The sequence below is a fragment of the Triticum urartu genome, chromosome 7 (genome assembly GCF_003073215.2).
Source record: "Triticum urartu cultivar G1812 chromosome 7, Tu2.1, whole genome shotgun sequence".
In the NCBI taxonomy this organism is placed as follows: domain Eukaryota; kingdom Viridiplantae; phylum Streptophyta; class Magnoliopsida; order Poales; family Poaceae; genus Triticum; species Triticum urartu.
In genome coordinates, this window is record NC_053028.1 from 259,276,513 (window position 1) to 259,300,604 (window position 24,092).

Here is a 24,092-nt window from a genome sequence, read left to right on the forward strand (position 1 = left end):
CCATGGCATGTTGATGCCGCTCCATGATAGCATGCCAAGTTTCATGAATTTCAGATGAGTTTTGGATTTACTGGAATTTAAATACCAGGTAGTTTTGCCGGCAATCGATGGTGCCCTGGTGTTTGAAATTCATTCCCATTTCTTGCATGGGACCTAAGCATGCACCCAAGGACACATATTTGATTTTTCAACCAATTTATATGCACTGGAGCATGTGCATGTAGTTCAAATTTGAATTATGCACATAAATGCATTGAAAACTCAGCTAATCCATAAATATTTCCAAACGAACCCCGAAAAATCACAAAAATTGACACAACACTCCTGTTGTTCTATGTTGACACGAGAATTTTTTTGAAAGCAATAAGAGGCAATGGATATCGTTTCATCCCCAAAGGTGGGACATTTCCTACCAAAACCATCATGGTTGTTGTGAGAAGCTCTGGTTTGTGAGAAGCATATACCCAAACATGCCCCAAATGGGACAAAATATTTACCACGCCATGTTGATGCCGCTCCATGATAGCATGCCAAGTTTCATGAATTTCAGACGAGATTTGGATTTACTAGAATTTAAAAACCAGGTATCTCAATGTTTGCGGTCGAGTGACGGTGGTAGGGTGCTTGACATTCATTCCCATTTCTTGCATGGGACCTAAGCATGCAACCAAGAACACATATTTGAATTTTTCAACCAATTTATATGCATTAGAGCATGTGCATGTAGTTCAAATTTGAATTATGCACATAAATGCATTGAAAACTCAATTAATGCATAAAAATGTCCAGACGAACCCCGAAAAATCCCAAAAATTAACAGAACACTCCTGTTGTTCTATGTTGACACTAGGAAAGAATTTCAAATCGAGAAGAGGCAATGGATATCTTTTCGTCTAGAAAGGTGAAACGTTCCCTACCGAAACCACCAGGCTTGTTGTGAGAAGCATATACCGAAACCTGCCCCAGATGGGACAATAAATTTACCACGGCATGTTGATGCGGCTCCATGATAGCATGCCAAGTTTCATAAATTTCAGACGAGCTTTTGATTTACTAGAATTTAAAAACCAGGTATCTCAATGTTTGCGGCCGACTGATGGTGGCAGGGTGCCTGACATTCATTCCCATTTCTTGCATGGGACCTAAGCATGCAACCAAGGACATAGATTTGAATTTTGAACCAATTTATATGCATTAGAGCATGTGCATGTAGTTCAAATTTTAATTATGCACAAAATGCATTGAAAACTCAATTAATGCATAAAAATATCCAAACGAAACCCGAAAAATCACAAAAATTGACACAACACTCCTGTTGTTCTATGTTGACATGAGAAAAAATTTGAAAGCAATAAGAGGCAATGGATATCGTTTCATCCCCAAAGGTGGGACATTCCCTACCGAAACCATCATGGTTGTTGTGAGAAACTCTGGTTTGTGAGAAGCATATCCCCAAACCTGCCCCAAATGGGACAAAAAATTTACCACGGCATGTTGATGCCGCTCCATGACAACATGCTAAGTTTCATGAATTTCAAACGAGCTTTGGATTTACTAGAATTTAAAAACCGGGTATCTCAATGTTTGCGGCCGAGTGACGGTGGCAGGGTGTTTGACATTCATTCCCATTTCTTGCATGGGACCTAAGCAGGCAACCAAGGACACAAATTTAAATTTTCAACTAATTTATATGCATTAGAGCATGTGCCTATAGTTCAAATTTGAATTATGCACATGAATGCATAGAAAACTCAGTTAATGTATAAAAATGTCCAAGCGAACCCCGAAAAATCCCAAAAATTGACACGACACTCCTGTTGTTCTATGTTGACACTAGGAAAAAAATTGAAATCGAGAAGAGGCAATGTATATCGTTTCGTCCAGAAAGGTGAAACGTTCCCTATCGAAACCATCACACTTGTTGTGAGAAGTTCTGGTTTATGAGAAGTTTATCCCCAAACCTGCCCCAAATGGGACAATTTTTTTACCACGGCATGTTGATGCAGCTCCATGATAGCATGCCAAGTTTTATGAATTTCGAACGAATTTTGGATTTACTAGAATTACAAAAGCAAGTACGTCGATGTTTGCCGGAGAGCCACGGTGCTGTGGTGGTCGAATTTCATCCCCATTTCTTGCATGGGATATAAGCATAAACTCATGGACACATATATGATTTTACAACCCATGTTGGTGCACCAGAGCATGTGCATGTAGTTTAATTTTGAATTGTGCACCTGAAATGGCTAGAAAACCAATTTAATGTATAAATTTTTCAAACGAACCCTGAATAATTCCAATTCTTTTACGACACACATATAGTTGTATGTTCACTGCTGATAAAAGGTCTAGCAATTCAAATACCATCCATTGTCGCTGTGACCCCATTATGTAATTCAAATCAAGATGAAAAATCAAGTAGATCACACACAGTTTATTATCACCAACTGTGGTGAGATGCAGCACAAAATATCATGGAGCACCGTCGGTGTATAGTACGCCTATGGCTTACACGAGAAGGTGCATCGGCTACAGTCCACAACCGACGTCTCAAGCACACTAGCTCGCTCCCCAAATATCAATTCACTGTTCAATCGTCGCCGGTGAAAGATGGGCACGTGGACCCGCGTCGTGAGGGCAACTTCGGTGGCCCACTCCGGCGAGAGCGTGGCCGCAGCCGCCATGCGCATGCTAACAAGGTGCATGAGCACGGCCGCAATCTGCGACCGGCCGGCCAAGGCAGCCCAAACGGTTGTTGTTGCTTCTCAGGTGGCGGCAGCAACATCTGCCTCGGGGATAGCAATTGGCGAGAGCGGCACAACAGCTAATCGTTCCGTAGCGGTGGCCTTAGCCCTGATGGATGCCGCCCATGACCATGTCGAGGCCGCCCACGCCCAGCTCGTGGGGGTCACCGCACAAATCGAACGAGGCTTCTCCGACAATGGTCGGCAACCCACGACCGAAGAGCTGGCAATCTCCAAGAGTGTTCGAGCAGCCGTCTGTTCCACCGCCGCATACCTTGCGACGACGGAGCCCGTCCAAGCCCAGATCGCGGCCGCCCACGCCCAGCTCGTGGCGGCCTTTATCCAAAGAGATGGAGGATGCGGATGGTGAGATGATTGCCGAATATGGTGCGATGGATGCCATGGAGCCCCTTCCCCAGGAGACTGTCGAGCGCGATCTGGACATGGAGGCGGCGGCGGAGATCGACGAGCACCATTCGTAGTAGTACTCTTTGTTTTGTTTAATTAAGAGCGTCGGTCTTTAATTTGTTAGAGTAATTTTTAGGTCAGCTAGCTCTGTTTAATTGCTGAACTTGCTCGATTAAGAAGTGTGGGTGTGTTGTAGTCTCCTTTGTGTACCCAAATTATGCAATGACGTGGATGACCACTGTAACCATGGAAATTTGAACCAAAATTTTTGACGTTCAAACTCATCACACATGGGTTAAGCTATCCGAATCGTTTGTGATGTTCACATATCATACACGGTTCTGAATAAGGGACCGTGTCTCATGAAACTTTGCACGCCAGTTTTTTCGCTAAAGCGATTCCAAATTTTCGGCTTCCGCGAAAATATCTACCACCCCACCCCTCCCCCTTACCAAAAGTCACATTTTCCCTGTTTCCGCCTTCCTTTCCAAGTTGAAACCTTCACTCCTTGCTTGCAGTGCCGCCTCTTCGCTGGCGACCCTCCTTCACGCTGCTTGGCCTCGTCTATCCAGGCAGGTAATCCACACCAACCCATCCTCCTCCTTCCACATCCGACATGCCCCGACCGCCGACACGAGCGCGGTACCTTCCACCCAAATCACCGACCCCTCCACCAAATAAGCGCCGCCCTAAGCCATGGTGCATGCAGTATAGCCAGGATCTCAAGAAGCATTTGGCAGCGGAGAAGCAAATCACGGCCGCACGTGCGGATGAGGTTGTGATGGCTGCCATTCGTGCCGACCCTCAGATCTTGGAGGAGCACCTTGCCATTTGCTAGCTACGCCGGTTAAGCATGCTCGGTTTACCCATTGCGTGTGTTGCGCCTGCCTTTCCTTCACAAATTCTAGTGAATTGTGCTATCTAATTTTACCATGCAATCTGTTGCTCTAGTGTATATGTTCTATATGTCGTGCAGTGTGGTGGTCACTTATTAACTATTTTGTTAATTAGTTGACGTCTTCAGTTAACTGTTTGGTTCAATTCTGTAAATGTGATGTGCAATTCTTCAGGCTGCAATTTTGTATTGTCTTCCACGTGAGAAATAAATCGAATTTATCTTTACAAAATACATGATAAACGAATACAATTGCTATATTTCCAAGTTGTCAAGCATGCTTGGTTTGGTTATGCATTGTGCAATGTGGTGCTCAGTTAATGTTTGGTTCATTTGTATTGTGGTGTTTAGTTAACTGTTTGGTTCAATTCTGCAATGCGATGTTCAATAGTTGTGGGTGCATTCTGTTATTGTATACCAGATGAGGAATAAATTGAATTTGACTGTAGTAAATACATGAGAAACAAATACAATTGCTATATTTCCAAGTTGTTAAGCATGCTTGGTTTGGTTAACTATCTGATCTTCTATTAGAAGTATGCTATATTGTGCAATGTGGTGCTCATTTAATGTTTGGTTCATTTGTTGTGGTGTTCAATTAACTGCTTGGTTCAATTCTGCAATGCGATGTCCAATTGTCGTGGGTAGAATTTTGTATTGTTGTGCATGTGAGGAATAAATCGAATTTGGCTGCACTTAATACATGAGAAACATATACAAGTGCTATATTTCCTAGTTCTTAATCATGCTTGGTTTGGATAAATGGTTTTCCATGTGGCTTAAATTAATCTGATGAATTTGCAATGTGCTTATTTTTCATCAACATATTTCACTGATAGCATGCGAATCCTTACTTAACCTGATGACTAACTACCTTATATGTGTTGCAGGGAAACAATGGGAAGTACTGAGGTTTACAATCGAGGTTAGCATGTGCATGGTCCGTTGTCTAATAGCATATGATGGAGTCTTCGAGTCTACCTTCAGTTGCGCCAGCTTGGCCTCCTCTCTAGAAGCAGCTCTATCACTAGTCGTCTTCTTGCGAAGCGGGTATTGAACATGAGGGTCCCGCACAACTGAACTTAATAGTGATGAATACTGCAACGTGTCCGTGTCTTCTCCGCCATGTGCGGCCTCTTCTCCCCTGCCATGTCTGGCGCCCTCTTCTTCGGGTCCATCAGTCATCTCTTCGTCTAGCCCCATGTCATTATCGGATGCCCCGTTGATGTCCTCATCATCATCTTCATTTATCCACCAAATATAGCCGTCCATGAAACCATGAATGCATGTGCACCTTTAAACGGCCGCCCTTAAAGGGGTCGAGCCATACTCCTTTGCATTTTTTACACAGACATAAAATCGCCTTCAGGTTATTTCATACATTTCATCCACCGCAGATCGCAAGTGTATATCCACCATCCTTCCACTAAACTTCATGATCGCCTGCGCGGTATAAGCAAAAGAATTATGACCATGCATGCATGCATGCATGTATCAAATTCATACAAAATTTGGCATGACCTTCCCTAAAAATAGGACATATCAAGTTTGTCTGAAATCCGCCGAAACAGAAATAAATCAACATTTCAGTAAAACATAGACAACTCACGTCACACACAATTCGGCAAATACCCATAGACAACCCATGCCACGCAAAATTACATCATATCGCACAATTCGATCATATCGCCCAATTCAGCCATATAAACCACAATTCAATCAGATATATCGCAAAGTTCGGTCATATCACACAAATTCCATTCTTGCACACAACACTACTTTTTACTCACCTATCTCGATATGGAGCACGGTGATGAGGCCTAGAGGGATCGAAGTGGACAAAGATAATTAATGCTCTCCTTCTTCATTGAGAAGATCAGCTCAGTCTTGATGCTCAAGGGAGTTGTGGACATGAGGGCCCCGATGACCTTGGGCAACGACGCCAGGATCTGGAGCTCCCCCGAATCTGGAGGAGCACACCGAGAACCACTTGGAAGCGTTGGACTTGCCCATCGTCGCTGCCAGTGGTGGAGATTTGCGGGTTTGGGAGAGAACATGTGGTGGCTTGGTGGTGTAGGGCTTGCTTCCGCGGTCGGGCGACTTAAATAGCCGAGGCAGGCGGATTGGCGTTGCTTCAATGCGGGCAGCAACTGAAGTAGGCTTCTCAGTCGCCGCGTCGGGGTGAATGCCGTGTCAATTAGCCGACATGAATATGGGTAAGCGGTCACCCAGTCACGTCCACTCTGACCGGCATGAATGCAGGGCGGAGGGTTCCAGAGCGGAGAAAGAGAGGGGAGTTTTAGGTGGATCGATGTTGTCAGAGTCCAACGTGACGGATGTCCGCAAACCTTTCCTTGCGGGTTTGGGAGAGGACAGGTGGCGACTTGGTGGTGCAGGGCTTGCGTCTGCGGTCGGGCGACTTAAATAGCCAGGGCAGGCGGACTGGCACTGCTTCAATGCGGGCAACGATCGGAGTAGGCTTCTCAGTCACTGCACCGGGGTGAATACCATGTCGATCAGCCGACATAAATGTGGGTAAGTGGTCGCTCAGTCACGTCCGCTCTGACCAGCATGAATGCAGGGCGGGGGGTTCTAGAGCAGAGAAAGAGCGAGGAGTTTTAGGTGGGTCCATGTTATCGGAGTCCGGCGTGATGGACGTCCGCAAACCTTCCTAGTTTGATGTCGGTTCGCGAGATTTCGAAGGTTCAGACCAGTTAAGACAAATTTATTGACCGTCATTGGATAGCAAAACTGTCTGAATCTCTTCTGTTCGAAACATTTGCGGGCGATTTGACAAGGAAAAAAAGATTGACAGGCGACGCTCCCCCATGCGTTTCGGCTTTCTTTTGGTGCCGCCGCGTGGGTCCGTGTGGCCCGTTCAAAGATTCCTAGGCCCGCCGTGCATCGGTGCATGACAGATGGATATGCTTGATGATGCTACCAGCAACTGACAGCTGCTCGTACTAGTACCAGATGACAGCAATATCACTTGGTACTACCGAGTCCCGACCCATTCCTAATATGCTGCAACATTCATTTGGATTTATGAGAGTACGTACATCGTATTTTCCGGAGGGAGGATTAGGACCGATCCTTTGGCATGAAAGACGGTCTCATCCATGAGGTTAAGGGCCATTCTTGTTTCTAAACGAAACATATGACTAGATTTGTCACGAGTCCGACAACAACCCCCTGCTTGTTGGGAACAAAAAAGATGGAGCAAGCAAACGAGGGAGGAGATGGATGGTTTATTTTGATCCCCTGGTGTGGTGTGCAGGAACTGAGAAAGCGAGTGGCATCCCGTTCGTGTCACTGTCACTACTAACGCGATGGTCATGGCCTCCGCAAGATTGTTAAACTTTGCAATCAATGTTACTCAGACGCATACGACTCTGCAAGTTAAGGCAAAGACAAAAGCACGATGGCTTTCAGTAGGTACACAGCCTCCTGTAGAACACACTTGCATACGTACAGGTGCAGTTGTAGGGAGTCAACGCTGCTGGCTTGTCAACCTTTTCCTCCTGCAGCCGCATCATTTCATGCCCTGGATTGATTGATTGGCTCACAGATCAAGGGTCGCCACCACGAAATGCAAAATCAGTCACCTCCCGCTCTGTTCTTTTCCTTCTTCACCGCCAGGGCTTTGGGCTCGCACGTAACTTTGTGTCACTTTTCATGTCTAGGTTATCTATGTGTAGGAGTAGTATAACCCCATGATATAGTAACACCACAGTACTTTCGCTTTTTGTTCTCTTCATTATATAAGCAGGCTGTCTATGTGTAGCTAGGATACCCCGGAGAGTTTGAGCAGAAAATGCTACCTGGTACAGACAGAGAATAGGAAGAAACGATAGTAAACAGTGCCGATCACCACATACAGTTTGGGCCAAAACATGCAACAAAGCTTATATATATACCGGAAGCAAACACTAATACTCCCTCCAATCCATATTATTTGTCACTCAAATGGATGTATCTGAACAACAAGTAATATGGATCAGGAGGAGTATGAGATTTAATAATAAAAAGGAAAAGACACGGCCCCGAGCAACCATTCCAGTTCCATCATTCAGCTGTCCTGCCCTTGCTCATTTGAGTCTAGGCGAGAGGCAAAGCTAGAAACAACTATGGAAAACATAAAAAGCAAGCAACATGAATAAAAGTGGAGTGACTGAAACATAAAACCCAAGGAACATAATTCGTGAGCAAGAAAGGCATGAAAGCTAGTAATTCTGTAGTACAGGAAGAGATATCACCAATTCTAGAAATGCCCATCGTGTAGAAACAAACATGAAAACTTGGGCAAGATGACATGCCTTCCTATATACACCCTCAAATCCCAAATATAAGACGTTTTGGGAGTTCAATTTAAACTTGCCAAAATGTCTTATATTTAGAAACAGGGAGGTATACATGCTAATGAGATAATGGACAGCACCCAGGCATCAACCTGGAGCATGTCCCAATTCAAAGAGTTAAAAACAAAAGAAACTGATTGCTGAGATGAAGCATTATGATGCAGAGGAGTAAATAATTCAGGGAAAAACAAGAACCACGATTAGTCACGATATGCAGAGGGTCTTCTCAACAGTCAACCACAATGTTAAATCGTTGTGCTAGAGTACACTTACAATAAGGAAAACTTCGAATTTGAGGGCAGTGATAAGTAAAGCATGCTCTGATTACGCCCCAAGAACACACAAGTTCCCTCTTGTAAGGCCGCCTTTGGCAGCATGCAGGAGCAACACAACTACACGGTTCTAGACAACGTTTTCTCAACCTGAATTCATGGGAAAAATCAACCTTGGTGTTTCATCAGCCAGAGATCACTTTGGGTAGAGAATATCATAGTGACCAGGCCGGTAGAGCAGAGTAATGTAAGGTTTCTCCTCAGCCGGATTTAATCCCATTGCAGCATCACCTTCAGAGGAATTGGCTGCAGGAATGAAATCATGGTGGTTCACACTTAGATTGCCTGTGTCACAGGAGCTTCGGTCCAGGTACATCACGCGGATTGGCACCCCTAACGCATCTGACAGAGCAATAATGTGCACATGGTCGCTTTCCTCGCCCATTGGCTCCACAGAAGACTTGCAAAACTGCAATGCGATTTACAAATCAGGGTCAGTCCCTCGACTGCATATCTATGGACAGCAGACAACTTAACTGAAGCTTAATTAAAGCATGTAGGATAGCACCACACAAACACAGGTGAATACATCATCTCTTGTCCTAACATGGCTAAAACCAAGGAATAGGAAAACATAGGATAATACATTATGGGAAGTTAAATTCTACAGGAATTCAAATGATGGCACAAAGTAGAACTTGTTCAGCTACACCACAGGATAAGAACATGAACTTTCTCGAAAGGTTAGGTGTTTGCCATAGTTGTCTTATAAACAAAGGGAAAATTCTTTTGGAACTAGATGCAAAATAGTCGATACGGAAAATTCCTATGGTTACCAATCCTCCAAATCAAAAGGCTCCATATGAAATATTCATAAGGAATAAAATCCTCCAAAATTCCTCATCACAGAGGCCTATCCCTCGAAGAATAATCCACTGCTTACAGAGCTGCTAATTCTGTCCTACTCACATGATATCTAGTGTTGGCTTTGTGTAATAATTCTAAAGGAAACTGGCCCTGTACTCCTGTAGGAATACTGCCTACGGACACAAACACCATACCTAACGAATGGTTAAAAACCCATACTAAATGGCATACTATAATCACACCAGTCAACCTGTTTAGCAGCATTTAAGGCTGGGGCATGGAGTGAAACTATTGCAAGAACACTCTTGATTCCCATAATTCACATGAAATGCAAAACGACAACTCCCAATCAAATAGACTTACACAACAAACAGGACAGTGCATTACATGTTGACAAGGGGTATATACATGACTACTGGTACAATGTCTATGTTCCCACGACCCAGTGTTGCATACAAGAACAAAACAAAGAAGCTAACCTGAACCACGGTCGAATTTGTCAAGCCAGAAATAAATGGTTCAAAGAACTCAGCCCTCCTTTGAATTTCACCAGAGGTAACAAACCTAAAGAACATGACAACTAAAGAAGACACAATAAGAAAATAGTGTTATCATAGTCAAGAAAGATACGTGCATCATAAATATCTGATTGTACAAACCATAATCAGAAGTCGTTTGATCCCTGGTTCTTTCTAGAAGTTCTTCAGGCCTAAGGATACAAGAAAACAAAACAGATTCACCACAAAAGCAAAACTCTGATAATGGCCATGCCATACAATGTGAACAGTTAAAAAATGCCTCTTCCAACAACACTTATTTCCTTTTGTTCACATGAGATTATGCCTTAAGGAGACAAACACAAGTATAGAATATTTACCCAATAGAAGTTTCGTGTCCCTGCAGAACATTTTGCAGCTCCTCAATGAACATCTGAGGATAACAATGGAGAAAAATATTCAGCAAGGACTAAGGAGGCAAATTATGAGTCCAGGAGTATTTAACAAAACAATAATTCTATTGTTCATATACAGATTAATCAGCAAGGCTCAAGTTCTTCGATATGAGCATCTCTACTTACCCATCATTTTCAACCAATGCATATCATATACCAACAGAGCTCCCAACAAAACCATAAAACATAATAAAGACCATCTGGCTGGGCACAATGCATGGCATTCAGAAAGACAGTGTATAATATTTAGTTATTAACAACTAAGAATACTGTATATTACATCTCAGAGGACTTTACTCATAAAGAGCAACAAACCAATGCATTCATCAAGGGATTGACGAAAAGGTGTGCAGTATGCTTACTTAGATCATCAGTTGTGACAGTTAACAGTGCACAGGAGTTACAGGCAGGCATTTACTTTATTTTTCATTGCAGAAAAAAAAACCCGCAAGTTCCTGATTACCAACGAGTCATCTAGCAAATTCCCCAGAGACAAGTAGAAGGAATTGCAAACAAGTGCACATCGACAGAAGGAGCAGATCTAAAAGCTATTCAAGTGAGGAAGATCAGATGGAGTGGAGCAAAAAGTGATACGGAATGGGGCAACTAACGAGAGATGCAAAAAGCAAACATTGCATAGACTTACAGAGAAGAAGTCTTCAAAAGTGAATTCAATGTATCCAAGACCTGAAAGTGTCTTCTTGCACTGTTCAATGTTTTTTAGGATGCGCTCAACCTCAGCTCTATCTTGTGTCTCAAGGATATGTTCCTAGCAGCAAACCAAACAATTGTCAAATTATGAATAGACGTACTTTGAGTGAAAACCAACACCACAAATACTACCAGGTAGGAGAACATAAAGCTTCGATAAAAGCAGTTTCCATCTCCTCGTGTTCGTCTTAAAGCATCATATTGTTCACCAAGCAACTGCAGGTTAAGCAAGAAAACTTATGGAACAAACTGAAGCACCATAAAATGGCACACTGGATGAAGAAAAATAATACAGTTATCATGTATCAAAACAAGCAAACGAACAACCACCTTTATTTTCTCCTGTAAAATGGGGCTGCCAGACTGGAACTCTGCTGCTAAGGCGGAGAGAGGTTCCTGCAAGATTCAGAAGGTGCCAGTCAGAAAACAAATTGATAAGATACAACAGCAATTAATATGGAAGGCAAAACAAAAGCGGCAGAACAAAATTACAGATTAATACAAACAACACCATAACTATACAGATAACCATAACAGTACGTTAAATAGCATTTGGGTTCACAAGTACCGCCAAATGCACTTGAGATATGCAACTAGTTGACCGAAATGAAGAGAATAAGAGATCAGTCTCAGTATGTTATTTCATTTGACATGAAAACTGCGTGGATGTCGCTCCACAACATCTCATATGGCTTTCTGTCATGTCATTCTTGAACATCAAACTTCAAGCATAACAGCACATATTAGAGAAACCCTGGCATAGACTAGCTCAAACTCTGAGATAAATTTCACTACAATAAAGTAGTAGAAACAAATTTTGTTCTCCAGTTTCAGTGCCGGGTTGCCCCCAACTTTTCATAGGCTATTCCTACATTGACAAGCTGGATCAAACTCGTTCAGTCTGTTATCTACTGTACTGCATACCAGAAGATTAAACAAAGGGCTCGGCCAGCCCATAATAAACCCTTGATCCTATAACAGAACATGAAATGCTCCCCGTGTATCCAACCTTAGCCATTTCAAACGACAATTGACCAACGAAACTAAATTCCAGTACAACAGTAACCAGAACCAACATTCACATACTGCTGGATCAATCGGAACGAATCAACAAAAGCCTCGGCCAAAAATGGGCAGCAGAGGTAGCAACACTAGGTGTGATGATCCCGGCCAATTATACCACATGAACAAACGACAAGCCTATAGCGACTGTGGAATGAGAGAGGAGTCGAAACGCCTCACCTTGTTACCGATGTACGGCACCTGGGGTCCCTCGGGCTTGGGGTCGGGGTCGGGGTCGCCGCAGCAGGCGTGGTAGTAGTCCCCGCCCATGGAGAGCTCCACCGACACGGTCTCCGGGCTCAACCGGTGCGAGTTAGGGTCAGGCCCCGCCCCATCGCTTCCTCCCCCCTCGACGAGCGGCGCGGGGGCCGGCGGGGGCGCGTCGCCCATGGCCGCGTCCTCGGGGGCCGGAGCCGTGGCGCCGGTGTCGCCGCCGTCCGCCGCCTTGCGCTTGCGGGCGCTCGCGTCGGCCGCCTCCCGCGCCAGCTTCGCGTCTGGGTGGGTGGGGGTGGGGCTGGGTGACAGGTTGTGGGTGTGGGCTCCGGACGGAGTTCGAGACGACGGCTTCGATTCGGGCGGAGGAGACCTTCGCTTTTGTGGCAGTCGGAGATCTCGCCGCAGGCGAAACAAAGGGTATGTGCGTGTCGTTTTGAAGATAAGCCCTTCGCGTCATCCACCTTCATGGTGTACTTCGTGACCCTGACATGTGGGGCTGACGCAGCGGGCCCGCGTTCCATTTTCAGGAAGTTAACGCTGTTCCTGCTGGACCACCACCCTGCTCCATTCCCACACGCCACCTCTCGATCTGGATAACCATCCATGACAGGTGGTCCCTTATTTACATGTGGGACCCTCATTCTGGCGGACAGGTCGTACTTCCGTGCTCGCGGTGACGCCGCGTCGCCGCCGGCGATCAGATCCAGTGCTTCTCGTAGGTAGCGGCGTCGGCGGTGGTCATGTGGTCGACCGCGGCGTGGTGGTGGGCCCACCACCACATACGCCTCCTTCTCCCGGCCCTCTTCCTCGCCGCCGCCCTCTTCTTCTTCCTCGCCTCCCCGCGCTCCTCCCCATCCTTCTTCGCCCTACCGGCCTCCAGGTACGCGCCCCGCCCCGACCTGCCATACCAGGTTCTTCTGGACTCTTCCTGGAAGTTACAGATCCCCCGCATTGGGATTTTCCCGCAGGGAGCATTCGCCGTCGGGGTCGCGGCTCATATGGGCGCAGCGGCGTTTGGCGGAGTGGCGGCCGTGCGAGTGGTGGCAGACGGCAATGCCCGGTGAGGCCTTGTGTGCTTCGTGGTTTTCGGTCAGAGTTTAGGATTGGCTTGGGTTGTGGTGATGATTGGTTTCTGTCCCCGCTCTCCTTCAGCAGCTCCGTCGACGAGGAATGGCTACATCAGGATAGATTGCTACGGCGGCCTCAACCAGCTGCGGCGCGATGTATGTTAAACTTGGTTTATCCTCCTTGTAATGGAGTAAGACTTCCTTTTCTTATGTATGTACTGTTAAACTTGGATCATCTGGCCATGTACTGAATGCACAAGTGACAAGTATAGGCTCGTGGAGTCAATAGTGGGATCATATGATTTAGCTTTAGGAAATAGGTAGCATTGTATAGAATGTTGTGCAGTGGTGTGCGTTGTCGATTGGCTATGTTACAAGTTCCTCGGTTGTAATTATTCTGGCCTCTGGCGCAATTGTTCTGCAGCTGTGCGATGGAATTGCGGTTGCACGTCTTCTGAACGCGACAATGGTTCTGCCCAAGTTTGAGGTTGCTGCATACTGGAATGAGTCTAGGTACTGGAGTCACTTGGGGTGAAACGAAGGCTTCTACTGTTGTTTCTATGTAGTGCACTTCTGTTCAAAAACTAATCATGTGCTTATCAGAATGCTTTGTCAGTGGTTTTGCAGACGTGTTTGATGTTGATCACTTCATTGAGCAAACTAGAGGTTATGTGGAAGTGGTGAAGGATATGCCCGAGGAGATATCGTTGAAAGAGCCATTTAAGGTCGATTGCCGAAAACGGAAAGGACATTTTGATTATGTAGAAACAGTTCTTCCAGCTCTTTTAGAACATCGATACATTTCTCTGACACCTGCCATGAGCCAAAGAAAAGATAGGTATTGCCGAGTTATCTAGTTGATACCTGAAATCTACTTTCCATTTTCATAATACCAATTATCTTAGTCATACTGTCCATTTATTATTTTCCAAGCTATTTTGTTCATTGTTCACATCAAAGGTCTTGAGTTGTATCTGCTGCTGAGGATCTTAGCATAATGTGAAGGATGGATATAGAATACTCCCTCCGATCTTAGCATAATGTCATTGTATAGAGGCTGCATCAATTAATTCGGATTGGAGGGAGTAATAAGGCTGGCGATGAAGTTCTCCAGTGCTAAAATTCTTATATCTTTCGAGGGCACGTATATCTACCTGTAACTTAAAGTAGATAGATTGCAGTAATCCTTTCGAAAAATATATATTGCAGTAGTAGGTGTTCCTTGTATGAAGCAGATTCGTGGTGTCATTGACTGCATTCTTAAGTTGGCATACATGAGACATAGTATCATCAAGCAGTGTAGAAAATCATATGTATTTGTCGTATTTGTCTTTGTTTAGATGTGTGATGTAACCATGCAAATTATTTCCCTGTATTTATCTTTTTTTTCTCAGTGCAAATTAGGAGTGAATATGTTAAAAGTAGTCAGAATCGCGATTCTGTTGTACGATTCTACGACTTGACAATCCAAACTAACTCATGATTCTATGATTCTGTTTGGTAAAATCTATGTTTCTGTGATTTTCGTAGTGAAGATTCTGCGATATGCGACCCTACCATTAGGGCCCCGATCCGATTCAGAATCACGATTCTGACTATCAACCTTCGAATTTGGCATGCTGCGTTACTATCCAAAACTGTACACTCTCATATAAAAGTTATCTTCATAGCTTTATAGCCCTTCCCCCTTTCCCTTTGCAATCATCTTGAGCTCACATAATTGGAATAAATACACCGATACGCTATATTCTTGAGTGATAACTTTGTTTAACTAAGATGTCAGTTCATGCAATGCAAGACTTTCACGTGCCCTAAATTTGTTGGTTACATGACTTCTTTACTAACTCCAACCACTTCATCAACTTACCTAATCTTGATTTGTTGTCTGCTTTGTGATATGATGACCTACTGATAAATTTGTGCTGGGTTCTGTTCTAATGATTGTCATCAGTCCAAGAATACTTTTCACAGGTATAATCCGCAAGATGCAGATTTGCGGAGAATAAAACCATTGAGATAACTAGTAGTATAAACTTAGTTGGTGTTACCTCTATAGTTAGCTCTTTGCAATGCAACAATGATTTCATGGTTACTCGCAATATCTTATGAACCTAAAAATTGCATTGCTAACTTTTCTATTCATTGTGTCATTGATTTGATTGCTGAATTCTTGGTGTGTTGTCAATTTTAAACTTTTTACTGTGGTAATTATTCACCTTGGGTCTGCCTTTTCCCCATGCTGATGTATATGCCTGTATTTTATCAGATATCCAGCACATGTGAAAGCTTGTTACTGCCAAGGTTGCTACAATGCACTCCAGTTGAACAAGAAGGTGGAAGCCAAAGCTATGGAGCTTCTCCAAGCGATACCAAAACCTTTCTTATCACTTCACCTTAGATTTGAACCAGATATGGTTGCCTACAGTCGATGTGAATACAGTGCCCTTTCTTCCAAATCACTGGATGTGATTGAAGCTGCACGTGGGGAGGACAGGAATGTATTGATTGGTGATGCTGCTCGTCTGTGGAGGAACCGTGGAAAGTGCCCTCTAACACCAAGTGAAACAGCATTTATCCTCCAAGCACTAGGTATTCCTACGGAGACAAACATTTATTTAGCTGCTGGGGATGGGTTAATGGAACTCGAGGGCTTCACTTCGATCTACAAAAATATGTATACTAAATCGTCTCTCCTGACTCATGAAGATTTTGAGAGGATGCATGGCAACACAAAAGCTGCTCTCGACTACTATGTTTCAGTCAACAGCGATGCTTATGTTACCACATTCTTTGGAAATATGGATAAGATGGTAACTGCAATGAGAACAATGCAAGGGCTGCAGAAGACATTGGTCTTGAGTAGGAGGGCCTTCGCAAACTACACGGCTGCTGGACTGGCAGGGGACCAACTAGCTAAGGCCATGTGGGATGCTCACCGAGAGGATTATATCATGGGGAGGGGATTAGCTCTCCCTGAACATTGCTTTTGTGAGTTCAAGTTGTAGTACAAATGAGCCCATATAACACAAGGGCTAGTCTACACGGCCACCTTCCAATTGGTAGCACTAATAGATCGCATTGTGGCTGAGTTGCTACTGCAGTGGGCGTTATGCCCAATCTTCAGAAGAAACTGTTCTTCATCAGAGTCGCGAGCTGCACAGCGTCTTGATTCAGGGAGCAATTATCACTCATACAGCAATGCATCATGGCCTCTCCTCCTGTATACTGTTTCCGGTGAGTTCAGATAGTAGCTCAGACATGTACACGCAGGCTTACTACCTAGAGAATCATTCTGATGTTTCCTTTTACAACTGGATATATTGCCAGGCCCCAACTCTTGATATTTGAGGGGTATAGATAGGTTGAAAACATTGTTCTTAGATAACCAACGAGCAGGATTTTTTTTTTGGGGGGGGGTATATGTATAATGTTGGAATTTTGCATTGTTCAGAAACTAGCTACTGACCTACTGTCAGGTGGCGTAATGGCTTGTGATTAATCTCACCCACCACTGGGAAATACACCATAGTTACATAGTTTGTTGTAGAATTGGGCTCCATAACCGGATTCTTATTGTGTGCATCGCAATGTTTACATGCTCAACTGCTTATTCATTCCTTTGGCTAGGGACTTGTTTGGTTCTTGATGCCCTGGTCAGTTTTGCTTCTAGAAGGAGAATCGGATTCCAACAACTGTCCCATCTCGATTGTTAACAAGTCAATGGGAACTATGTTTAACAAGAAGCCCTAAATGCAATGCATGATGCATTGCGCGCCAACGAGTGGAGTGTGCATCAATCACCCACTGGCGGTTGATACATTAAACAACACTTCCAGTTGCACAGGCCATATTCGTCATCACTCCGTGTTTGGGCTAGTAGTCTATGCGACCAGTGGTTACTTTCATATTTTACGTCATGGCAAGTAAGCTTAAATAAATTGGTGCTGAGCATGTCATCTTTAACTGTATTCCGTTGCTCGCGCCTTCAGTTTGGCAGCTGAAGCAAGCAACAGACGGAAGGATAACCTCTCGAGAGTGTATACCTCTTTTTTCATCATCGCCTTTTCAAATACGCAGACTGATGCAAGTAGTGTGATGTCAAATTTAATTTGAAACATGCTGCACGTACCAGTGGCCATCGTTTTGTTGCAATGTCGACTGCGTTGGACAAGTTATAAAACGACATGTTAGAAAGGACAGTGGGCGTGGGTGCTTTATTTGCTGTCTCTGAAGGGGGAAAAGGCCACTAGATTATCTTGACCTTGTGTGAACGCCGAGGACTCCAAGTCAATGACTTGAACCTGAGGAGACGTGATGCAACTTCCTCGTGGTTTCCTGAGTTCCGTACTTTCTGTATTTTGCTGAAGGCGGTTGCTTTCCGAGTTTGGCTTTGATGCAGGGGCTTCTGTGACTGTGAGATCTCATATCTGCTCCAATCAGAAAAATATTAGCAGGGAAATACAAGAAGTTTAAAGTGCATCATTGAGCGTTGGTTGAGCAAATTGCAATATCATTTTGAAGAAAATCAAGAGGTCAAAGTCAATTAAGGTACGCTAGCAAGCTGATACTAGTATATGCATATACCATACAGAAGGAGAAATTAACATGACACTTACTTTTGTCTACGAAATGGACAGTACCTCCGTTTCGAATTATAAGGTGTTCTGGATGTTTTAATATGGACTACGTATGGACTGATATATTTATATAGGGCCTTGATTCGCGTTCTAAGACCTTGCAGCGTCAACAGAAGCTAACGACCAAAAATAAGTCTAGTCTCGAAGACCATGGTAAGATAAACCATGTCTTTCAAAACTCAGACGGATCATTATATCACGTGTCAGTCCTAGCCAAAGAAGAACCGGCGGCGTATTACCCTTTTTTTACTTTATCAGACAGTGATGTCTCCCCGATGTAGAAGAAAATTCATTCTTGTCCTGTTTTTTGTGCGAGCACATGACTAAACTGGATTACAAATTAGACACGATGAGTGATGAGTGTGAAAAGGCAGAACCCATGAAAAATACCAACGGCGACAATCATCGGCGCGTCCTGCTGCCTAGAGACGATAAGTACAGACAGAGAAAAGTGGTCAATGGTGGCAACCGGTGAGGCATTCGACAACGGAAGTATAGCCATCGCCCATCGACAAGGGTAACTCATTATGACGGCCCTAGCTATGTACTGTACTGCCAAACTTTGGCACTATTTATTGTCATTTCATTATTGTTTTTGTCTGTAAAAAAAGCAACTATAAACTCTTTCTTAATTACTCCCTCTGTAAAACGATATTAGAGTGCTTAGACCATTAATTTAGTGATTTAAACGCTTTTATATTTCTTTACAGAGTGAGTAATAAATAAGGCAAATCTTTTACTTTCACTTTGAATTTATTTTTATTGGTTTGGTTAAGTCGCATAAGACTATTATTTTTGCCTAAGCAGACTCACCTAATGATTTATCGTAAAAGAGGTGGAGAAAATAAATTTTGAATCAGGTGTCTTCTTTCATCGATTTCGACATGAGAAAATCAACCAGTTTACACGCAGACAAAACCAGTGCCGTGAGACGCTACACTTTCATTGCAGCCTTCTGTTTGTTCATTCACACTTAACTTTTCTGCCGTGCTTTCTAATATTTGGCATGAGAAAAACTGTGGTAAAACTTTTCCACCAACTAGGGTGTGGCTGGATATCAATTAACCCGATCAAGTCTAAATCGAGTGATATTGTCACTTTTATCCTTTTATTTTAGTTTTTAAATATTTTCCTTTTCCCAACTTTTTATTTACTTTTTCATACATGAATATAATATTTGTGGACTTTTCAATTGACGCTAAAAATAAATAAAATACGTAAATATAGTTGCGCACCGACTGATGTATAAGTATAACCACAAGACAATTGCGTGTGGTTACTGGACATGCAAATTGCGTAGAACCGGCGGACATATAACTGTAGTTGTGTTCGACTAGCGGACATGCAACTATAGTTGTGCCTTGTTGCATAGGCGTGCAACTACAGTTGTGTGTGATCGATCAAAATCTGCAGGCCATAGGATTGACGAATAGCATCAGTTAGAGCAATGCTACACGCATATGGATGGATTTTTACGGGATCAATGGTGTGGCTTAGCTGGCATGTTTTGATCAGATAGAAATAAGGTGTGGGGCCCACCCTCACAAAAATACGAAGGGGAGAAATTTAGTTAGGAAAAGACCCATAAAATCTCTGTAAACAGTCTGTTTGTTTAGAATTTTCTATCCAATCAAAACATCATGCTAAGGCACTTCCTCGATTAATTTTTAAACACCCCCTCGGCTGGTGTCATGATCAGATTTTTGTGCATGAACAATAACTCTGTTTTATTTTAAGAATGGGGCTCTAAAATGGATAGAGGAGGAGCTTAAGTTCAGCAGCCAAATACGGCACGCATGCTCTTTTTCCCCTCAATTTTTGTGAGTTAACTGACATGAGGTTGCTTCAAATGGAATATGTACTCATAGTTGCATCACATTATGCATTTCCTTCATTTTTAGTCTGCAAGTTACTTATGTGTCCGGCATGATATTGGTGCGATTTATTTTCCTGAGGGTATATGCATCTCATTAGAAATTTATTTTGTCTGCCTTTCGTCTTCCTAAATTTCACGTGTTTTTATTTTCTCTTTCCTGGTTAGCTAACCAATTATTGTTGTAGCACATGACTTAGGGCTTTTTAACTTATTGCACAGTTTGTCATTCTAGAACACTAGACTTTTCTCCACAGTTAGGATGTTCATATGAAAAGTTTAATTCATGTTTAATCCTTCCAGAACTAAGCTTAGCTTAGAAAAAAGGTAGCTTGTTGCATGCAGGTCATACAAATATGTTAAATTCCATTTCTTCATTTTTGTTCAGAATGTTGCACTACATGAGATGAGACAAACTCAGAATGGGAGCAAAATAGTCCTGGCTAGCGAACTCTTTTAGCTCGCTGTGTTTCCACTAGTGGTGTTGTAGTCGAGCCCAACAATTCAACTTGTGAAGATAACATGTAGCCCGAACCCAAGAGGGATCGAGATTTAGTTTTTCCAGGACAACTATTTTTTTATCTTTATTAAAATTTTGCATCTCTTCCATGTTCACTTGGACAATACCTATACTCATTATAAGTCCTTCAAGTTCAGACAAGAAAAATTAGATATCCTGAAATCTTTACTATAAGATCATTTTGGTCTTCTTGAACTTCAAATGCCATCATCAAAAGATAAATGATGGTTTGTATTAAACTTGACCTTTAGAGATGCGGGCACTATAGATATTCTTTTTCCCCAAATTTCTAGAATATGAATTAAGAATTCAGTACTCACATAAATCTGAGAGGCTGCTTTGATCGAGACGTGCGTTGCACGTACACGTTTACTAGTCCCGTAAAAGGCCATCCGTACGTGTAGCATTGCTCACATCAGTTAAGTCTAACTTAAACCAAAAATGCTAAACACACAAACGTTTAGATACTCCCTCCGTAAATTAATATAAGAGCGGTTAGATCATAAAATAGTGATCTAAACACTCTTATATTAGTTTACGAAGGGAGTACTTATCATGAAATCTCTCCACACCGCCCCCCTAATTTCACCGAAGGTGGGGCCCCTTTCTCCCCTAGTCCAATGAAAAACTGCCAGCTAGAGATCATCCCGTAATTCTTAAGGGCATGTAGTATAATGACGTTATCTTAGGAGTGTCATGTAGGATAAATGATGATGTGAAGAAGAGAGAACTCATAAAAAAGGCTTATCTTTTCTTATTTAAGATAAGACAAGAGATGATCTCTTAGCACAATTTGTCTCACCATATTTTAAGGAATGACTAGTTATTGAAGATAAGGCTAATATATAACCCATTGTAGTCTTATTTTTTTATTATCTCTAAATTATATACAAGACTTAAGATAAGACTGTCTTATCAACCATTGTACATGTCCTAAGTAACTCTCGGTTGATGTAGCATTTGTTGAACTTAAACTTAGCAAAACCGTAACCAGTAGCAGGTGGCTTGGTTATAAAGGGAAGGTTCAGGAAGGAAGGAGTGCCCCAGTCCCACGCACTCGAGAGTCGAGGGGGTCTGTCCCATCCTTATCTCCGCTAGCTAGCTCGCTATAGGCCCCTGGTCTTTACTCTCCAGGACAAACAGAAGCAGCTACTAGGCGAAGGACACATCCGCATTATCCATCGATCGGCCTTGTCCTGTCCGCGGGTGGCGCCGGACGCCGGTGACAACCGACAGGGCAGCAAGCGTGGATCATCCGAGCGGAAGCGGAAGCGCTCCTCCTCCGGCTCCGGGGCACCGTCGCGACAGCAGAGGCCCGCCGCCATCACCTCGTCCGCCGCCGCCGCCGCCGCCGCCGGCGCAACAACGAGGTGACCACCATGGGCATGGAGAGCCGGAGGTCGTCGGGGAGGAGGCTGCTGGCGTTGGCGTTGCGACGACGAGCTACCAGCACCAGCAGTACGAGCTCGCCGTCATGGTGGCGGCGCTCACCCACGTCATCAGCTCCACTCGACCGGGACCGGCGGCCGCCGCCGGTGCAACCGCGCCCGGGCAGCAAGGTGCTGTATACGTTGCTCGATTTGTGCATGCTGCAGCTTCCACACAGCTTTTTTTTGGGGGGTTCCTTTTGATGTCCTTGGAATCTTTGCGTGCTGATCTAGATGATTCTACGCGATCCGTGTGTGATTCCGTATAGAGAACTCTAGATCGATAAGGCGAACAGGGAAGCAGAAAAAAAATGCAAAACGAAAGGAAGGGAAACGAGATTTCGTACGCTCAGGAGGCACGTGTCGAGCTTTGTTTTGGAGAAGTTTAGACTTTGGAACTCGCCAACTGTAGATCCCTGACAGCCATTTGCGTCTGCATTATTGTCCATGTGTCAGCCTACGTGGCAGGACAATCTTTCAAGTTACAATCATCCTCCAACATGGCAAAGAAAAAAACTAACTAATGCTCCATCAGCTCAAGTATGATACTATAAAAGATTTTAGATTACTATTTTAGTGATCTAAATGTTTTTATATTTCTTTACAGAGGGAATACTCAACAAAAATTTACTGGTTGAGCTTTATAAAAAGAAACTGGGCAGTGGATGCCTTTTGTTAAAAAGTATGATATTCAATTAACACAATCATTTTTCAAGTATTTGATCTTTGACATCGTGTGTCAACATGCATGCATGTACTGATGGGTGAAACAGCTGTGACCCGCCAACACAGCGCTCCTCTGGCCGTGGCGGCGACGTCGTCGTCGTCAACGGCGTCGGAGCAGCAGCAGCAGCGTCCGCGGTACCGTGGCGTACGGCAGCGGCCGTGGGGCAAGTGGGCGGCGGAGATCCGCGACCCCGTGAAGGCGGCGCGCGTATGGCTGGGCACCTTCGACACGGCCGAGGACGCCGCACGCGCCTACGACGCCGCCGCGCTCCGCTTCAAGGGCGCCAAGGCCAAGCTCAACTTCCCTGGCGCCGGCGGTGCGCCTGCGCCACCCCGCCATGCCGTCGGCCAGCTCCTGGCGCCCGGAGGCGGGGCATCGCCGTCGATGCGGCAGCAGCAGCGACCCGTGGTGGTGGCCTTCCGTCCGCAGATTAACTCCCTGGCAGCCGTTGCTCGGGAGGAGTTCCCGGACCTCCACCGGTATGCGCACATACTGCAGAGCGGTGACGTGGACCTGCGGGCTGTTGCAGCCGGCGGGAAGACACCGGGGCAGTCGTCTTCGTCGACGCCGGCGCACGACTCGGGGTCGCCGCCCCGGCCGGATGATCGCGGATATGGCGAGAGAAGTGCAGGCCCTGGCTGCTAACTGAGTAGTACTCTTACTGAATACGTACTGATCGACGTGTACATGAGAAAAACAAGTTCTGTTTCTTTTCATCTTTTTGTTTGCGTATTTCCTTATTTATTTTTGGTAAAATGAATAGACACAACACTAGAAACAGCGTCTGTAGCATGTGTACGTCGCATGCCACTGTATATGTCAGCACTGAGCAGTGGTGAGGAACTCTCAGGATTGTGGCCAAACTCGGATAGGGTGCGTAGAACAATACAGAACTCTGTACTGTATGTGTGTCACCCTCAGGACGAAATGCACGTATAAATATACTTGTCGCGGTGAATGCACGCACGGTTAGGACTATGTATATTCATTTGCGACAGCTCTTGTTTAGAACTTACAACTCGGTCGTGTTTTAAATTTTGTAGACTTATTATCCTAGTATTTATGAACCACAGTTGAAGGATGATATACTTCTTTTTTGCGGGCAGATGGATGGTATACATTTTTTTTAGCTGACATGGATGATATACATGAATCAACACAATTCATTGAGATAGACTCTGCTACATCTGCATCCTTATCTCTCGAGCTCAAGGTCGTAATAAGTTGTCTCTATCCCGTGCGCGCGTGTTTATATCCTCCGAGAGTCCAAGTATGCGAACATCAACATGCTCTATTTTGTGCATACTTTTTTTTTAATTTACTATCTTCTTATTTTTTTTCTTAAAAAAAGAAAGA

General features: G+C 44.1%; 3 protein-coding genes across 9 annotated transcripts; 2 read left to right on the forward strand and 1 right to left on the reverse strand.

The window, feature by feature from the left end:
* Nucleotides 1-8,605: 8,605 nt before the first annotated feature.
* LOC125520291 (OVARIAN TUMOR DOMAIN-containing deubiquitinating enzyme 1-like) lies at nucleotides 8,606-12,919 on the reverse strand. Its single transcript, XM_048685177.1, has 8 exons — nucleotides 12,450-12,919; nucleotides 11,538-11,603; nucleotides 11,340-11,423; nucleotides 11,143-11,265; nucleotides 10,422-10,474; nucleotides 10,204-10,253; nucleotides 10,024-10,124; nucleotides 8,606-9,146 (listed from the first exon to the last, which is right to left on the reverse strand). Exons 1-8 carry the CDS (start codon nucleotides 12,657-12,659, stop codon nucleotides 8,874-8,876), a joined length of 960 nt encoding a protein of 319 aa, XP_048541134.1. The 5' UTR covers nucleotides 12,660-12,919; the 3' UTR covers nucleotides 8,606-8,873.
* A 143-nt stretch (nucleotides 12,920-13,062) lies between these two features.
* LOC125520290 (O-fucosyltransferase 13-like) lies at nucleotides 13,063-18,931 on the forward strand. 7 transcript variants are annotated; one of them, XR_007288605.1, is made up of 8 exons: nucleotides 13,063-13,365; nucleotides 13,454-13,545; nucleotides 13,638-13,708; nucleotides 13,977-14,065; nucleotides 14,169-14,390; nucleotides 15,819-16,786; nucleotides 17,952-18,100; nucleotides 18,190-18,931. XR_007288605.1 is itself a non-coding variant. In XM_048685175.1 (6 exons), the coding sequence occupies exons 2-6, from the start codon at nucleotides 13,484-13,486 to the stop codon at nucleotides 16,555-16,557; spliced, it is 1,218 nt and encodes a 405-aa protein (XP_048541132.1). In that variant the 5' UTR covers nucleotides 13,063-13,365; nucleotides 13,454-13,483; the 3' UTR covers nucleotides 16,558-16,868. The 7 variants fall into 7 exon arrangements, 4 of the variants coding, with proteins under 4 accessions (XP_048541132.1, XP_048541130.1, XP_048541133.1 ...); XR_007288606.1 differs by having other exon boundaries at nucleotides 18,264-18,931; XR_007288604.1 differs by lacking the exons at nucleotides 17,952-18,100; nucleotides 18,190-18,931 and adding an exon at nucleotides 17,180-17,944.
* A 2,643-nt stretch (nucleotides 18,932-21,574) lies between these two features.
* LOC125520292 (ethylene-responsive transcription factor RAP2-6-like) lies at nucleotides 21,575-23,714 on the forward strand. Its single transcript, XM_048685178.1, has 2 exons — nucleotides 21,575-22,141; nucleotides 22,783-23,714. The coding sequence occupies exons 1-2, from the start codon at nucleotides 22,057-22,059 to the stop codon at nucleotides 23,379-23,381; spliced, it is 684 nt and encodes a 227-aa protein (XP_048541135.1). The 5' UTR covers nucleotides 21,575-22,056; the 3' UTR covers nucleotides 23,382-23,714.
* The last annotated feature ends 378 nt before the right edge of the window (nucleotides 23,715-24,092 follow it).

What these genes read in the sequence shown, in the direction of transcription:
- LOC125520291 (XM_048685177.1), bottom strand. Translation starts at nt 12,659, where the DNA reads ATGGGCGACGCGCCCCCGCCGGCCCCCGCGCCGCTCGTCGAGGGGGGA. An exon ending in TCAAACGACTTCTGATTATG is followed by an intron (nt 10,125 to 10,203) that starts GTTTGTACAATC and finishes TGTCTTCTTTAG; the next exon opens with TTGTCATGTTCTTTAGGTTT. An exon ending in CAAATTCGACCGTGGTTCAG is followed by an intron (nt 9,147 to 10,023) that starts GTTAGCTTCTTT and finishes ATCGCATTGCAG; the next exon opens with TTTTGCAAGTCTTCTGTGGA.
- LOC125520290 (XM_048685173.1), top strand. Translation starts at nt 13,226, where the DNA reads ATGTGGTCGACCGCGGCGTGGTGGTGGGCCCACCACCACATACGCCTC. An exon ending in GTGGCAGACGGCAATGCCCG is followed by an intron (nt 13,546 to 13,637) that starts GTGAGGCCTTGT and finishes GCTCTCCTTCAG; the next exon opens with CAGCTCCGTCGACGAGGAAT. An exon ending in TCAACCAGCTGCGGCGCGAT is followed by an intron (nt 13,709 to 13,976) that starts GTATGTTAAACT and finishes ATTGTTCTGCAG; the next exon opens with CTGTGCGATGGAATTGCGGT.
- LOC125520292 (XM_048685178.1), top strand. Translation starts at nt 22,057, where the DNA reads ATGGTGGCGGCGCTCACCCACGTCATCAGCTCCACTCGACCGGGACCG. An exon ending in AACCGCGCCCGGGCAGCAAG is followed by an intron (nt 22,142 to 22,782) that starts GTGCTGTATACG and finishes TGGGTGAAACAG; the next exon opens with CTGTGACCCGCCAACACAGC.